The following is a 17775-nucleotide window of genomic DNA, read 5'->3' as shown; positions in this document are numbered from 1 at the left end:
ATAAAAGGCTGCCTGGGTGACTCCGAAGCTTCCGCTATAGGGAGCGAGCTAACTCAGGTCTCCCGCGGGCGATTCTGCGCGCACTTGGTACCTGCAGCACAGACCAGCGGCTCTGCAACCAGCAGGTCCCAGTTCCCAATCTGGGCTTCCCGGTGAGGCCAGCGGGTGTTTCTGGGCTCGCCAGTGTATTGCAGGGCGTGCCAAGGTCAGAGTATCCGGGAAGAGGGGCTGGAGCGGAGCTGAAGGGACAGGACTAAGAGGTAGCCTTCTATGGGTAGTGGAGCACTACCTGCCTACCCCAGCGGCCAGCACTTGGTGGACCACTGAGGGAAGGGGCCTGAGTGGTGAAAGAGAGGAAAAAAGATGTCTGACTCAGTCTCTTGAGGATTCTTTGTAAAGGGATCTGGGATAGGGATCAATAAGTAGGAACATTGAGAGGTGTGCACAGCCAATAAAAGTTGGGCATCCGCATCAATAGTTTTTTCTCCTAGGTGCCGTATCGGGTCCCTACTCCAGACTTGCTGAGCTAGAAAGCTGAATGTGAAGAATTATAGTTACCCTTAACTTTCAGTGGCTAAGACAGTATATTCTTTACTGTGGAACCGCCCCCTCACTCCAGTCTCTGTGCTGTTTCCCCTAGTAGTCTCCCTGTGCTTCCTGGTACTCCGATGGACCAGGCTGGCCTTGAACTTGGAGTAACCCTACTACCTCAGTCTCCCTGTTTTAATCACCTAAGATTTAATGTATTCACATGTAAGAAGCAGGTACTGGTTTTCTGTTTCTTCTTAAGAAATTAATTGCTTTAAACTCAATGGGTGTTTTATTTCACAGATTCTGTTTAGACACAGGCTAGGTGTTTTTGCAAAGCCCAGCATAGCATCTGCCTGAACTCAAGGTGTCTGCCAGGGCTGAGCCAGGCCCTGGGTGCTCATTTTGGTTGGTTGAGGTCAGTAAGAAGCCTGGAGTTTTCTGATTTCTTGCAAGTTGTTCGTTAACTAGACCCAGAGTCTAATTCCTAGCATCGTCACACTCCGGGTTACTTCTTACAGGTGGCGGTATCTTCCAAGGACATAGGAAGCTTTCTGTCTTAACGCGCATGCTGGTAGCCTAATTACCAGAGAGACTGTCCTGTTAAATAAGGACGTCAGTCCGCCCAACAGAAGGAAGCTGTGCAAGGCCAGTGGCAGAGCAAAGTGGCGGAGGGATGATGAGCTTCTTAAGATTTGGCGCACGGGACGAATCGCCTCTTCTCCAGGCGCCTTTGTCGGAACTCAGTCCTTCTCTCAGCAACTCACACGTGTTCCAATATCCACGATGGTCCTCACTTTTCTGCATCCCCTTCCCTCACCTTTCCTCTTCCGCATTTCCGACCTCTTATTTTACAAAAGATTTCTTCAGGCACAATCCAAAGATATTCTGACAATACTGAGTTCAGAGGATATGACTTGAATTTCCCAGTCCATCAAATTGTAATGTATAGAACCGGAGTTACGTGTCTTTTATCCTGTAGACATCTCCTCCTGTGTCCTTAATATGCCCACACTCCTACACGCCCTCTAAGCCATAATCTGGTCAGGTTTGGATTTTGACTGATTTGAGGTGGGGAGAAGGTGGGTAGGATACTCACATCAGTCAGGGTGCAGACATTCTTCTCTGTATTTGCTTTACACACACACACACTCACACACACACTCACACTCACACACTCAGGCACTCACACACACACTCACCCCCCACACTCACACACACACACTCTCACACACACACACTCACATACACACTCACACACACACTCACACACTCAGGCACTCACACACACACTCACCCCCCACTCACACACACACACTCACACACACTCACACATTCACACACTCACACAAACTCACACACTCACACACACACATTCACACACTCACACACTCACATATACATACATATAAACACATATATGTATATATACCTATACATACATATATGTATATACATATACACATACATATATACATATTCACATAAATTTGTGTAAGTGTATGTATCAAGTATATGTATCTATCATGTTTTGCAGGATTTTGTGATAATTCTTCTGATTTGTTTTCATAGTGAGTAAAGAAAATAAGAAACCAGTAAATAGTTTTTAGATTTGTTTTGTGTGTGTGTGTGTGTGTGTGTGTGTGTATGTATGTATGGGAATATGCATTTGAGTGCAAATGTACTAGGAGTTCAGAGTCATTGGATCTCTTGCTGCAGTCACAGGCTGTTGTGAGCCTCTGTATCTAGGAACAGAACTTGGTCCTCTACAATAGCAGTACAGTCTTAATTACTGTATCATCTGCCACCTTTCTGCCCCTTATATGTACATACTTGTTTTTTGTCTTTTCTTTATCGGATATTTTCTTTATTTACATTTCAAATATTATCCCCCTTCCTGGTTTCCCCTCCAGAACCCCCCTATTTTATCTCCCCACCCCCTGCCTCCATGAGGCACACACACCCACACACCCACACCCTCCTGCCTCTCCACCCTGGCATTCCCTTACACTGAGGCATTGAACCTAAAGATACAATGTGTCTGTGGGGTCAAGGACCACTCGCAGGGGTGTGTTCTCTTCCTCTCTCACGTAGGTCTCAGGGATGGAACACAGGTCATCAAGCTGGGTGGCACCTTTCCCCACTAAGCAATTTTATTGGCCTCATTATGTAAATATTATTCACTATAGACGCAGTCTGCATGTTTTGGTTGAAAAATATAGTCCTATATTACTGTGGCTAGCACTGGAAATAGATTCTTACTACATGTAAACTATGTGCATAGCTCCAGTGAATCTTTTTATCTTTCCACAGTTTTTCTGTTTTCTGATTATTCTTTTTCATTCCCCCTCTTCCTTTAAATAGAATTATATAATTCAAGATGCAGAGTTGGTGGAATTTCTCACTTTTTAATGACAGGTTATATCTTTTTGCATTCTCAACAAACTAAAATGTTTGTTTGATGCAGAATTCTGGCGTCAAGGTATTTTCCTTTAGAAATTTAAAAACTTTTTTTCCCTCATAAAAGTATCCAGAAATATTACTTCTTTTCATTCTTTTGAATGGCTTACCAAACACACTTAGGACAATTTTTTTTGTTTTTACAATCTCTCTGCCACTTTGCTTTGCCACTGGCCTTGCATAACTCCCTTCTGTTGGGTGGACTGACACCCTTGTTTAGGTAGGTCAGGCTTGTAAGAATGAAGGGTTTGTAACTGGTTTGTTTATCTTCCTCCGTTGATAGCTTGCAGAGGAACTTACAGAACTATGGCTGCTCTTCCACGGTGCGAAGGCTCTGTAGTGGGATCAACTTGACTTCTGCCTGTTCAATGAGTTGTTTAGAGGTCATTCACACTATCCTTAATCCCTGTAGCTATACAGCATGTAACTTGCATATCAATGACTTAACAGCTAGCATCCACATAAGTGAATGCATACCATATTTGTCTTTTTGAGTCTGAGTTACCTCACTCAGGATGATATTTTTTTCTAATTCCATCCACTTACCTGTGGATTTCATGGCTTCATATTTTTAACAGTGGAGTAATAGCCCATCATGTAACTGCATAGCATTTTCTTTATCCAGCCATTGATGATTATCTTACTTAGGGTTTTACTGCTGTGCACAGACACCATGACCAAGGCAAATCTTATAAAGGACAGCATTTAATTGGGGCTGGCTTCCAGGTTCAGAGGTTTCAGTTCATTATCATCAAGGCAGGAGCATACAGCATCCAGGCAGGCATGGTGTAGGAGGAACTGAGAGTTCAACATCATCATCCGAAGGAAGACAGGAACATACTGGGCATCCTTAGGTAGCTATGAGGAAGATCTCCAAGCCACCCCCACAGTGATACACTTCCTCCAACAACACCACACCTTCCTGGGGATGAGCATATGCAAAATATCACAGTGATAAAGGATGTTTATCATCAGTCTAATTTTTTTCAATTTCTGGCTATTATGAATAGAGCAGCAACAAGCATGGTTGAGCAATTGTCCTCATGGTAGGATGAAATGTCCTTGGAGTATAGCTGGATCTTGAGGTATATTGATGCCTAGCTTTCTGAGGAACTGCCACCTTGGTTTCCATAGTGGCTGTACAAGTTTTCGCTCCTACCAGCAATGGATGAGTGTTCCCCTTTTTCTACATCTTTGCTAAACCGAGCTGTAACTTTTTAAATTGGTCTTGACCATCCTGATTGATGCAAGATGAAATCTCAAAGTAGTTTTATTATGAGTTTCCCCAATGATTAAGGCCTTTGAACATTTCTTTAAGAGTTTCTCAGCTATCCGAATTTCCTCTCTTGTGAAGAATTCTCTGTCTAGATCTGTTCCCATTTTTAATTTCTGTTTTTTTAATGTTCAGTTTCTCGAGTTTATATAAATATTGGATATTAGCTCTCTATTGGATGTGTAGTTGTTTAAAATTTTTTTCCATTCTGTAGGCTGCCACTCTGAATGATGGCATCCTTTGCCATACAGAAACTTTTACATTTCATGAGGTCCCATTTATTAATAGTTCTTAATGTCTGTGTTACTAAAACGTCCTTTTTCTGCACCAATGAATCTCTACTTTCTCTTCGATTATGTTCAGTGTCTCTGGATTTATGTTGAGGTCTTTGATCCATTTGGAATTGAGTATTTTGTGGGGGTGATGCATCTATTTAGATTTTTCTACATGTAGCTCTCCAATTTGACCATCACTATCTGTTGAAGGTGCTTGTTTGTTTCTATTTTCATTTCAGTCCTGAATTTAAGACCATTCTGTGTCTTTTTATGGGGAAAGTGAAAGAAACCATTGATTTTTTTTATTTTTATTTATTTTTTTTTTTTTGCTGTGGTCCTGTTTGTTGACTCCAGTTACTTTATTGCTGTGCTGTGGATTTTCTTTTTTCTTCTTTATTTGATATTTTGGTCTGACTCTATTTATTACTTGTGTTTTCTTGGCCATGTTTCTCTCACCTTCTATATGGCTGGATTTGTAGATAAATATTGTTAAAATTTGTCTTTATTCTGGAATGTATGTTTTTTCCCGCGTATTGTGACTAAAAGTTTGATGGCTATAGTTTGGGCTGGCATCCGTGGTCTCTTAAAGTTTGTACATCTGTCCAGATCCTTCTGGCTTTGAGAGTTTCCATTAAGAAGCAGGTTTTTTTTCTAGGAGGTTTTTCTTTCTATGTTATTTAGTCTTTCCCCTTCTACCTTTTACTATTCTTTTTTTGTTCTATATGTTGTAATTATTCTGTGACAGGGGGAAGTTCTTTTCTTGTCCAGTATACTTGGTGTTCTGTATGCTTCTTATACCTTGATAAGGACCACCTTCTTTAGGTTGGGAAATTTTTCTTATATAATTTTGTTGAAAGTATTTTCTGTACTTTGGACCTGAGTTCTTTTTCCTTCCTTTATTCCCATTATGCATAGATTTTGAATTTTTACAGTGTCCCAGATTTCCTGGATGCTTTGTGCCTAGATTCCATTAGGTTTTGCATTGTTTTGACTGAATATCCATTTCTTCTATTTTGTCTTTAGTGACTGTGATTCTCTGTCCCATCTCTCATGTTATGTTGGTGATCCTAGTCCTGAGGTTCCTGTTTGAGTGCTAAATTTTCCAATTCCAGTTTTTCCTCAGTTTGAGTTTTCTTTACTGATTCTATTTCTATCATATGTCTTGAACGTTTGTTTGTTTTAGATTTCCTAAAGCTGTCTGTATTTTCAAAGATTTCTTTAGTCAATTTATACATTTCTTTAAGGACTTCTAACACATTCATAAAGGCTGTTTGCAAGTCCTTGTCTTGTGCCTCAGCTATATTGCATTTCTTGGGGCTGCTGTAGTAGGACTGATGGGCTCTAGTAGAGACTTATTATCCTCGTTGTTATTGTTTATGCTTTTTACACTGGCAACCCAGACAGTTTGGGAAGATTGTAATTCTAGGTGCTGATATCTGTTCTTGTCTTTGTTGGGTATATGCTTCGTTTCTAGTACTCTGTTGCTATTCTGGGTAATGGCTGTGTTACCTGACAGTGAATGCTTCTGAGATCTTGCTGGTATGGCATTGGGGGCTCATGTTAGAATATGTTTTCTTTGGCATTGGGAGTTGACACTTCGGGATGGGAATGGGCCGGGGAAGAGGCTAATGGGGCCCACCGGAGAGAAGAAAACAGGGTGTGCCAGTAAGGTCTTCGTAGTTGCCTAGGAAATGGAGACAGAGAGGAAGGAGAGGTGACATCCAGCAGTGTGCTACAGAGCTGGGTATGAGATTGGGGGATTGGATGGAGCAGAAGATTGAGAGTAAAGGGCTGACGATTGTCAAGCTGTTCCCTGGCTGGCATGGCTGTATACGTTAACTTTTAAAATTAATATACCATTGCTCCAGGTCCAGCCTTCCATTACTAGACTGAATACCTCCTGCCAATCTTGTACTACAGGATACCCTCTTGCTTTATTTTGTTAGGTTCGATTCCTCCAGATCTTCAGAGGAATAGATGTCTTTTGTGTCCAGAACTGCAACTATAGGGTTAACATAAAAGACTTTTTGGTTCTCTGCGTATCTCTTTCCTTCTCCTTTCTTGCTTGTACAAGGTCATTGGAAGCTTTGTTATCTTGGGCTGCTTTTGCTCAAGTGAAACATTCTATAACTCTCAGTCTCGTGGGAGCCTAAGGAAGATTAAATGAGTAAGAGTCTTTCAAAACCCCAGAAGCCTTGCGTAGGGCTAACAACAGCCTTGTCCTGTGGTTGATATTCTTAATTTTTTATATTATCTCGTAAGTGAAATTCAGGCCCACTCCTACTTTAATATATTTTGCAAATTTTCTTGTTAGGTTGTTTTTCTCATGGAATTAAGGAAGTAAAATAAGAAGGAAATAATAATTAGGCGAGAGAAGATGGAGCATGAAGTGGGCTCACTTTCCAATTAAAAAACAGGTCAAAATAAAAGAGGATTATTTTTTTTAATAAAGAATATTTTGGCAAAAAGTACAATCAGATCTTGTCCTGGGGCAAAGACTAGATTATTCCAAGATGGGAGAGGAGAGAGAGCGCAGGGCCAGGAGGGTCTCTAGCTTCACAGGAGTCAGCCAAAGGAGCCGCAAAGTCTTGGAGCAGGAGGAAGCAGGATGCATGGAATGACTATTGAAGGTTATTAATTAGTATCGTGTATAGCCTTACATTCATGTATGCAAGAACTGTAATTGAAGAGTTAGAAGCCAATGTATTTGAGAGGGAGTGGAAGGGACAGAGGAGAACTGGAAGGAGAGGAAGAGGGAAAGTGGTGGGAATCTGTCATTAATATGTGAAATCCTCAAAAACCACGTTAAAGACTCCTAAGGTCACAGCTTAGTCCATTCTTACAAAACTTGGAACCAGTCCTCTGCTTAAAATTAGGTTAAGTACTGATCTGCTCTGCTAACAACTGGTTGAAATATATCACACTTTTGTTTTTGGTTGTCAGAAATCTTAGGAAAATGACTTTAAAGAAGACAAGCTTAGTCAGTGATCTGTGTAGAAACTTTTAAATGAGGCCAATGAAGTGGCTGAGCAGATAACTAGTTGCCAAGTCTGAGAAAACCTGAGTTTTACCTCTGGGACCCACATGTGGAAGAAGATCGCTGACTCCAGAAACTGTCCCCCAACCTCCACATTTATGTGGGCACATATGCATACACACTTAAAATCAATAAAAAAGATAATTATAGACTATAAATGCAAGTGTTATATACATTTTCATAAGTTGTAAGTATATTTGTATCTGTTTTATTTGGCTTGCTTAGTTTTATCAAGGATGCTTTGTGTCCGAGTTCATGAGGGATATTCATTTGTACCATAATGTCTTTGTCTCGTTTTTGTGTTGTAATTATTCTCTGATTACTGGACTGTATTAGTAAGATGTCTTCCTTCATGATCTTCCAAGACAGGGTGAATATGATTATAACTTTTTCCTTTGTGTGTAATATAATGATCAGTTGTGATACCTGGATCTATAGAGTAGTGTGTGTGTGTGTGTGTATGTGTGTGTGTGTGTGTGTGTGTGTGTGTGTGTGTGTACAAGTTTGGTTACTTTCGGAAGAGATGGCTATTGTGGTGGTTTGAATATGCTTGGCCCAGGAAATGACATTATTAGGAAGTATGGCCTTGTTGGAGTAGTGTATCATTGGGGAGTTGGGGTGGGGCTTTGAAGTCTCATTTATGCTCAAGTCTGGTCAAAATCCATGTTCTCCTAGCTACCGTTGGATCAAGATGCAGAACTCTCAGCTCTCTCTTTCTCTAACACCATGTCTGCCTGCGTGCTGCCATACTTCTTACCATAATAACAATGAACTAAACCTCTGAACCTATACACCAGGACCAATTAAATGTTGTACTTTATAGCAAGAAAAAAAAGGAAATGAAATAAAAATTTTCAAAAATTCTCTGAAATGCCACTTTATAAAAAACTATTTTAGTGTTACTCTAGATAAGGATAAGTATATTACTTTGCCAGTTATTAAGCTTCTTGCAAAACTAATGGCTCTTCTAAATCTATAACTGTGAACTTTGCTACCCATACCCAAGTTCATGAAATCGCGACTCTGAGACTTAATTACTATGAATAACTGCCTAGGTCAAAAGCCAGGGCTCGTTCCTGAACTAGCTTGTGTCAATTATCCTGGTTTCTATTCTAAGTCCTGCCATATGGAGTTTACTTCCCCTCAGGTCCATGTGACCTTCTCCTTCAGCGTTCTGGGGGGAAAATCTCCTGTTCTATACCTGGCTCTATCCCAGTATTCTCTCGCTCTCTGCTGAATGCTCGCTCCACTTTCTAATTCTGCTTCAGCTCATTGGCCGTATGTTTTTGTTGTTGTTGTTGTTATTGACAGGTGATACTTTCATACACTGTACCAAAGATTCCCTCTACATCTTTTGTCATTCAGTTTTGGCTATTACTACACACGATAGATGATACATTGCTGATAAATATTTCTTCTAAATTAGTTTTTTACGAAATACTTTATTGGTTTACTTTGTGTTCTCCTTCTCAATCTTTGCGTTTGCTGTCTGTTGACTTTCTATGTCCCTATGAGAATAACCTGGCCTGCACTTGGAAGATTTAGGCTATTACACACAGGACAGACACAGTTAAACTTAGGAGTGCACTTCAGCCATCTGGATCTTTCAGCTGTCGACATTTGAAACAGTTAAAAGGGGTTTTATTGGCACCGAATTCTCAACATTCATTACCCTCACCCCCACACAAAGAGGTCTTATTAGTCCGACCAATCAGGAGAGATGTCATCAAAGTATCAGGGGTAGTAGGAATTAAATAATCAGATGGCTAATAAACAATGTCTCCATGGGAAATTGTCCAGAGATAAGAACAGGGCAGACTAGAAATATTAACCACCTTGGCCTTCCCAGGAGAGGAGAAACTTAATAGGATTTGCTAATAATTATTTACATACAACATCAAGCTACACATGTTCATAAGATTGCTTCTGGTGCAAAGAAAAGAGAGGGTCAGTTCAGTTTCTATTTGTCCTTTATCCCCTGGCTTCTGTGTCTAATATCCCTCAGGGAAGCCTCCCCAGCCCTTCTACTGGTATCGTCTTTGGCTATAACTGTTGGTACATATGGTACTCCGAGATAGGCCTAGAGATGCACTGGAAAATTTTCTTACTGGTAATAAGACGTGGTGACAGTTGACTAGGGGGCACACTGGCAGTTTTCCATCTTTCCTAAGAAGCAGACATTACAGATGACAGTGTTATCATCAACAGTGGAGGATGATGGGTATGTGTGGATAGGTACAGCCAGTTTCTTCTTCAGATGACACAGGCCCTGGTGTGTTCCATATAGGAGAAAGCAGTCTCTGTATACATGTTCTTAACAGCTTAGCATGTATGCACTGCTATGATTTGCTTGTTCTGAGTTGACCCCCCTCCTGTTCAAATAGGATCGATACTGGCAGATACAAATTAGAGTGAGTGTTATAAAAAGCAGCTGAACTCTTGGTTCAGCTAGAGGAGAATGGATGCAAGTCAAATAGAATAAACTAAAGAGATGCACATACCGCACGTCTAAGAAGTGTGGTTGCCTAATTAGAGTGGCAGACCTGAGCTCTGGAAGGATGGCCTGCTTTTGTCCTTTCTATAAGGCCTGCTGGCTAGAGGTGAGGCAGAAGGCACATTGCTTTTATGGTGAGAACAAGCTCTCTCCTCAGATCACTACCTCTCTTAATAAATCCTAACTTATGCATTCATTTGTTCTTTTCATTAGTGTTTGTGGTAACAGACAACCTAAGTATCCAGGTTAACCTGGTATCCAGGTTAACAACTTGAGATTATAGCAGGCTCATTTTATTCTTTGATATTTTCAACTTGTAGTATTGCAATCGAACCCAAGGCAAGGGTTCCATGAATGAGCTTAACCTTAAACCAAAAGTTTATTGAGAACCAGGATCTTGCCATTTTTCTTCTTATTGGTTAAATAGTGTGTGTGTGTGTGTGTGTGTGTGTGTGTGTGTGTGTGTGTGTGTGTGTGTGCGCGTGCACAGATATAGTTGGGACCTTGTGTTTGACTTCTAGTCTTTCACATTTAAGAATCTACATTACATGGCTTATTGTAAATCTCAAAGCCAATCAAATTGTCAAATTAAGGTGGACCACAAATAAGTTAATGACATTTGCTTGACTTGTAGACTTATTCCAGGGTTCTGGGATCAGAGAAAGCCTTAATAATCTACCTTGTTGCATGAACTACAATTCTCTCTCTCTCTCTCTCTCTCTCTCTCTCTCTCTCTCTCTCTCTCTGTCTCTCTTTCTCTCTTACTGTATGTGTGATGCATGTGTGTCTGTAAGTGCATCTGTGTGCTCTGCATATTCATTTGGAGAACCAAGGAGGTGAGAGTGTTTTTCTCTATTCTTTTTTTTTTATTGCCTTCAGCTAGGCTCTACCTTGTAAGTAGGAGCTCGCTATTTGAGCTAGACTCACTAGTCAGCGGGCTCCTGATAGCTGCCTGTCTTCATCCCCTAATGCCAGTTACAGAAATATGCAGCCATGCCTGGGATTTTTACATGGGTGCTGGTGTTTTGAACTCAGTACCTCATGCTTGCATAAGGAGCATTCTAACTATGTAAGCATCTCTCATCCCTGAGTCAGAATCTTCAGAGTCCTCCTTGACAGCCCACTTCTCCACTCTAATTTGATTCGTTGCCAATCTATGCCATACTTACCTTTTTACAGTCTTCAAATAAACTCGCACCTTTTATTACCTCAGCCTCCCATTAACCTGTGATTACACCAAGCTGCCATTGTTACTTTGCCCATTATTCTCACCCCTATACTGTGCTGGAGTAATCTCTTCAGAATGCATTGCCTTCACACTACTTTCAGATCCTTAGTAGCTAACTATAACGCATGCTCGAAGGATCTGCCGACTTGATGTCTCTCAAGCCCTATCTCTTGAACATCAAACACTTTCTCCCACTCTCCACTCCAGCCTCCTGGCTCCTTACAGCCCTGATTCTGGGTTCATTCCTTCATGCCACAGGCCGTTACATATCTAACATACAATGTTCTTCTCTTCCCTGCCTAGACTGTTACTTTCCTTTGTTTTGCCTAATTCATGTTTAATCCTTTAGACCTCTTCTTGGGCATTGATATTTTAGGGAAATGTCTCCCACCTTTAACTTGGTCTCCTTTGTAAGTTTTCCATTGCATATGCAATTATGTGATTAATGGTTGTTTTCTTGGTTTTTGTTCCTGGAGAACAGAGCGCACATTGATTGGGCTCATTCTGTATTTCTGCTGCTTATTGTTCTGTTAGAAATATGGTCATTCTGGACACTTCTGCTGATAGGAAAGTTGATGAGTTTTTCTCTTTCTTTGCAGATATGCTGTTTCATTATTAATGACCATTGAGAGGAAACACAGTAAAGGATATTTACATTTTTAATTTTTCCCAGGTCAGGTTGGAAGCACAGATAGCAGCAAGAATGGGTAATTTTTTTATTCAAAATATTATTTATAGCATTATAAAATATATGGTGCATCAGTTAAATAGTTTACATATTAAAATAACTGCATCACTGTTTCTTATTTCTCAAATAATAAGAATGAGTTCTCTTAAAAATGACTGACTAAAATAAATTCATTCTCTCTCTTTTTTATTTTAGAAAAACAATGCACAATGTTTTTAGAAATAATGTCACAATTAATCTTGGAAAATATACCAAGAGCTGCGTAAGTATTTTTTACAGTAATCAATAGTTTTGAAGTCATGGGTAATATTCCCCCTTCCTGTAGAGTTATTTAGCCTTATATGGTTATTTTAATTTGTATCTGTCTCTATGGATAGAGACATGTAATTATGTGCAACTATGTGTTCAATAATGTAGATTAATGATGATGACATAACAGCACCACACCTGTTTGGGGGTCTATGCCATCCACTTGGACTTTGTTATAATTCAATTGTGTTGTTTTAGCTATTCCAGCTTACTCAATGATTTTGTTGAATCTGAGTTCTTTCTGATTGATGGTGACTCCTTGCTCCTCACATGCGTGTGTGAGATGTCACTTGAGCCAGGACAGAGTCTCCATTTCTTCTACCTGGTTGAACGCTACCTGCTGGATGTTACGAGCAAAGGAGGGCAATTTGCCATCGTTTTCTTCAAGGTAACACAGATCAGCTGGGTTTTTTTTATTCTCTGAAGGCTAAAACCAGAATTCACTTAATTAATTAGAGACACAGTTTCTTGTTGCTGAAGCTGGCCTAGGACTCAACAAGCCTTTTGCCTCTACTTCCCAAGTGAAAAGATTTCAGGGATGCACTACCACAGCCGGCTACAGCTAAAATTGGTTTTATAAAACTTTGTAAATATTTTCACCTCTGATTTCCAAGTATTCTTTAAAGTGCAAAAAAAATGATTTGGAGGTTAAAGCCAGGAGGATTAAAGTTTGAAGCCTGCCTGAAGCTCATGCAATGAGCCCACTTTGAAAAAACCTTCTTAAAAGAAAAAAAAATCTGGAAATGCAGCTTAGTGGTAGAGGATTTGCCTAGTGCATGCAAGACTGTTGGTTCAATTTCCAGCACCAAAAAGAAACAAGACAAAACAAAACAACAAAAACCAACCAAGAACAAAACAAATAAGTCAGGGAAGAAGAGAAAAATCAAACAATGACCTAGCATTGCAGTGTTCAAGAATAAATGCAATTAGATGATTTTGTAATGTGTGATGAGCTTTTTGTAGTGTTTGTTGAACAGACCCAAAGTCACAAGAATGGGTGAAATGCTCAACAGTGGCCCCACCAACCTCAATTCTAGTCCTCCATCTGAGAACCATTCTGCCTTCCAAACTCAGCAAGCAATTTATTAGAGTACGTTGTTGGGTGTATTTGAGCCCACACAAACTAACTAACTAACACTACTTTGGTATTGTATGCTCTGTCATAAGTACCATATGTGGTTTAATTAATACAATTTGGACAATTTCAAATACAGGTATTTGAAATTGCTACCATATCTTTCTATTCCTATAGTTAGAACAGCTAACAGTCTACACAAAGGTTCGGCATGGTTTGTTCAGTTGGGAACTCATGTTAGTGTATATTTCTGAGCATTCCTGGCCAGCAGAATTTTGCACAAGGAGCAAGTGTTCTGCTCTATGTTTACGGTTAGGTGTACAAATTTTTGTCTGCGGAGAAAAACTCATGCTGTTTAAGAAATGTTGCTGCAGTCTGGAATTATTCTCTAGAGTAGCACATTCTCCTTCCACTCCCAATTTCAGAAAATTTATAATTGCAAATTACTATTTTCATAGTTTTTCTGTACTTTGTCTTCTTGAAGTGTGGTAGGATGGGAGAATAATTATAACACAGGAAGGCAAAGTGTGATGCACTCTGAGTGCCATGTTGTTTTCAGGGTACCCAAGCTCTCAAGTCCAAAGTGTGATTTATAGAATACATTTGTGATACAGTCAAATTCCAGGGTCGATTTCATGACTATAGAACAGGAACTCCCCCACCCCCACCCCCCTGCACACAACAAACGGCTGTATTGTATTTCCTTCAGTGACCTTAATACTATGGTCTTGTGAGTAAACTAGTAAAATACTAAATGATCCTTCTCAATTAACATACTTTACCTCCTCCACCATAGGATGCTGAATATGCATACTTCAGTGTCCCAGAACTTCTTACACTGAGAACTTCTTTAATTCTGCATCTTCAGAAGAATACCACCATTGAAGTTTGGACTACGTTTTCTAACTGCTTGTCAGAAGAGTGGAGTATTTGCTTGAATCAGAGCTGCCCATATTTCTTGATAGTGGCTGACGAAGGCCTAGACTACCTGCAAACGCATCTTTTAAACTTTGTAGTCATTCAGGCTTGGGCAGCAAAGGTCAATGTTGTGCTCTTCTCAGGGCAAACATCTGACATCCTTCGTCTTTACGCATACTTTATGCAAAGCTCGTACAAAAAACAGATGTTTTTCAAGAAGGTAATGTATATCTAAAAGACTATGTTCTAGAATTTTGTTAGCATTTCTATATTTACTCAGGAAAGATGGTTAAGTGATTAAGAGTGCATATTAGTCTTGCACCCGTGTTGGATAGTTCACAGCTGGCTGTAGCTCCAGGTCTGGCCTCTGTGTGCACTGCGCTTACATGCACATACCTACAGACAGACAGACCACAGACCGATGGACACACACACATACAACTAGAACTTAAATAAGTCTTGAAAAAATAACTCTCTTGATTCAGTGTTGATTCTACCTGCAATAAACTATTACAGATTTAATAGAAATATATACAGTTTAATAGCATTAACAATGAATTAATACTGACAACATATAGAAATTTGTCAAGTACTCCTTGTCATGGATTATTTACATTTAACTGCCACCAAAATCCCTTAAGGCAAGCATAAGAGTCATCTACATTTGAAGATAATGAAGTAGACGCTTGAATAAGTAGCCTGTTCAAAATCAACACCAAATGAATAGTAGACTAGAATATAAATGTTACGAGAAGCAATGTCACTCTGTCCTGTGTCTCCTAACATTGTGTGGTATGTGAAATACATGTTAATGAAGGTCAGAAAAACATGAAATTGGAGGTCAAGGTGTGTCTCTGTTGCTGAGATCTACTAGTGAGACGCTAGCTTATGTGGTTACCTTTAATGAGAATACTCTGGGGCAACCTAAAGAAGGAAAGGCAGAAATGGATTCATTTCTTTATAAATAACCAACATCAATAAATCATTTGCTTAAGAAACAATCAGATTTCAAACTCCACCATGGTATTATTTTTCTAAATTGGTATATTTGAGAACTAATTTGTTAAAAATTTAAGAGTAAAGCATATGGGCAGACATTTTAAATAAATCTGGTTTGCTCACTAGGTAAGGTGAATTCTGCATATGGCTATTATTCCATGTCTTATCCAAGTAGCTTTAGAACCAGTTAACATGTGTCCCTCTATAAGAATTACATCAAATTCATCATCTCACATCCGCATACACGCAAATGATTTTCGTAACGTGATGGGGTAGTTTATTTTGCTTTTGTTACGATTCCTATCATTAAAGTATTCCAAACTCTGACTGCTAACTGTGAGCGGTTAACAGTCTTGAGCTCTATTTTTATACCTTGGGGAAGTATTAAATACAGAATTTACATTGTAGTTCCTTTTTATTTTCATAGACTGGGTCTCACTGTGTAGCTCAGGCTGGCTTGGAACTCTCGAGGATCCTTTCCTCTGTGTCCCTGAGTGCTGGGATTAAAGGCATGTGTCACCATACCCAGCCTGAATACCCAGCCCAGAATACCTTATAGTATTCTGTTGACAGCAGTTTCTGAATCTGCTCTCTGAGAAAACTTGCAAAAATTCTGCCTAGAATAAATTTTAATGGAGGGTTTTATTTATAAAATAATTTTCATGATTCATTAACATTCATTCACTTTAAAGAAGTTTTTTTTTAACATTAACCTGGACAAGTAACTTTTATTCACCTGTAATAATTGTTGTCATGTCTTGTAGGCTTTCTGCCTGTCTGCTATCCTGAGCCTAGTCCTGGAAGCTTCAAGCCCCATATGTTTTCAGCCTCTGAGTCTTATAAGATCACCCCTTCTTAGTTCTTTCTGAGCTCTGGCTGACTGATTAGATTCAGCTGTTCTGGCACAAACCCCTCTCCAAGCTGACTGATTCAATCTGGCTTTTCTCTGATTTTCCTGAATTGCTCTGAGTGGACTCAAACTAACTCTGAATTTGTTCTAATCTGGTTCCTTCTGATCCGGCTCATTCTGTCTTTATCTGTGTCTAGCTTGTTCTCTCTCTGACACCTGTCTCTGTACAACTGCCCCAAACTGTCTCTCTCTCCTTCTGCACTGCCCTTCAAGTATCTTTCCATTCCTCTCCTCATGAAAGTAGGGCATATCCTATTCTGTCAGAGATTTCTCTGATTTGTCACTTTGTCTGCCACTCAATTAGACATCACTTTCAAACGTGGGTGCATCCTCCTATGAACTAATTTTACCTTCATCGTTTAGGATTAAAACTATGTACTAAGCGCATAGTTATGCTTCAGTAGAGGATTAAAGGTGTATGCTAAGGTTGAGCCACACCATGAATGGAGGACATGGAGAAAGGATAAAGGAGCTGAAGGAATTTGCATCCTCACAAGAACAACAATATCAACCAACCAGAATCCGCCACCCAGATCTCCCAGGGACTAAACCACCATCCCAAAAGAACATAGGGATGGACCTATGGCTCCACTCACATATGTAGCAGAGGATGGTCTTGTTGGGCATCAAGAAGAGACCCTTGGTCCTGTCGAGGCTCGATGCCCCAGTGTAGGGGAATGTCAGGGACTGGAGGTGGGAGGGAACACCCTCATAGAAGCAGGGGGAGGGAGGATGGGATAGAGGGTTTCTGGAGGGGAAACCAGGAAAGGGGATAACATTTAAAATGTAAATAAAAAGATCCAATAAAAGAAAAAATTAATAAATAAAAAATAAAGTAATGGGAAAAAGAAAGTTTTTTTCAATAAACAATACAATCTTAGGGTTCATGGTGTGAACAAATACCCTGCCACATTAGCCAATTTGAGGCCTACTGAAATAGAATTTAAAATACAATGCCATTGAAACTGTTGGCCAAACCTCTTCCCAGTGCCACTGATGTCTATGGAGAGAGTTTCTAGTCTCTTCTTAGGTGCTTGGTTGAAATTTATCCTAGTGAAGCAATGAATTGTTTCGGGTGGGAGGTTTGCAAATACATTACATTATAATGGCCAATTTTCTAAGTCACTGAGCTGTACATTTAAAGGAACATTAAAAGGTACATTTAAAGGTATATTATTTATACCTTTGTGAAATTGCTAAGATATGGTGCTATTTTAAAAGGAAAGATAAACAAGTATTGCCTGGAAATGTATGTAAATTGCTGACCATCCTCAATTACATTAGTGTAAACTTTGCATTGAGAACTGCATTGTAACAGGACTGTATCTTAAATTTCTGAGTTTTGTCAATGGGAAGTAATAATTTTATTTATGACAATTTTCATACTTTGTTTTGCAGAATGAAGGAACGATTATGAATGTTTACAAAGCCCTGATTGAACAGTTGGAAAAATACAGAGATAGGGCTTTAACACCTCTGTTTGGAGATTTAAAATTCAATGATATGGAAAAAGAGGTAATAGAACTTGAAAAAATACTTTTAAGTTGAACTATTTTTTTAAAAGTGTGTGTGTGTGTGTGT

The 17775-nt window shown here is 39.6% G+C and overlaps 1 protein-coding gene across 7 annotated transcripts in view; it reads left to right on the top strand.

Annotated features, from left to right (window-relative positions):
- Positions 1–12: 12 nt before the first annotated feature.
- The window catches only part of LOC134478918 (probable ATP-dependent RNA helicase DDX60), a 123367-nt gene continuing 105604 nt past the window's right edge, over positions 13–17775 (top strand). For 5 of the 7 annotated variants that reach the window (XM_063275963.1, XM_063275960.1, XM_063275964.1 and 2 more), the window contains exons 1-6: positions 13–152; positions 11895–12002; positions 12179–12245; positions 12491–12680; positions 14164–14505; positions 17593–17709. In XM_063275963.1, the coding sequence (XP_063132033.1) occupies positions 11999–12002; positions 12179–12245; positions 12491–12680; positions 14164–14505; positions 17593–17709 (720 nt within the window). In that variant the 5' untranslated portion in view covers positions 13–152; positions 11895–11998. Of the gene's footprint in view, positions 261–640; positions 765–11894; positions 12003–12178; positions 12246–12490; positions 12681–14163; positions 14506–17592; positions 17710–17775 lie in introns of all 7 variants that reach the window. The other 2 variants (XM_063275961.1, XM_063275962.1) reach the window with 2 other exon arrangements.

The sequence above is a fragment of the Rattus norvegicus genome, chromosome 16 (assembly GCF_036323735.1).
Source record: "Rattus norvegicus strain BN/NHsdMcwi chromosome 16, GRCr8, whole genome shotgun sequence".
Classification (NCBI taxonomy): domain Eukaryota; kingdom Metazoa; phylum Chordata; class Mammalia; order Rodentia; family Muridae; genus Rattus; species Rattus norvegicus.
This window is presented reverse-complemented; position numbering and strand designations above follow the sequence as displayed.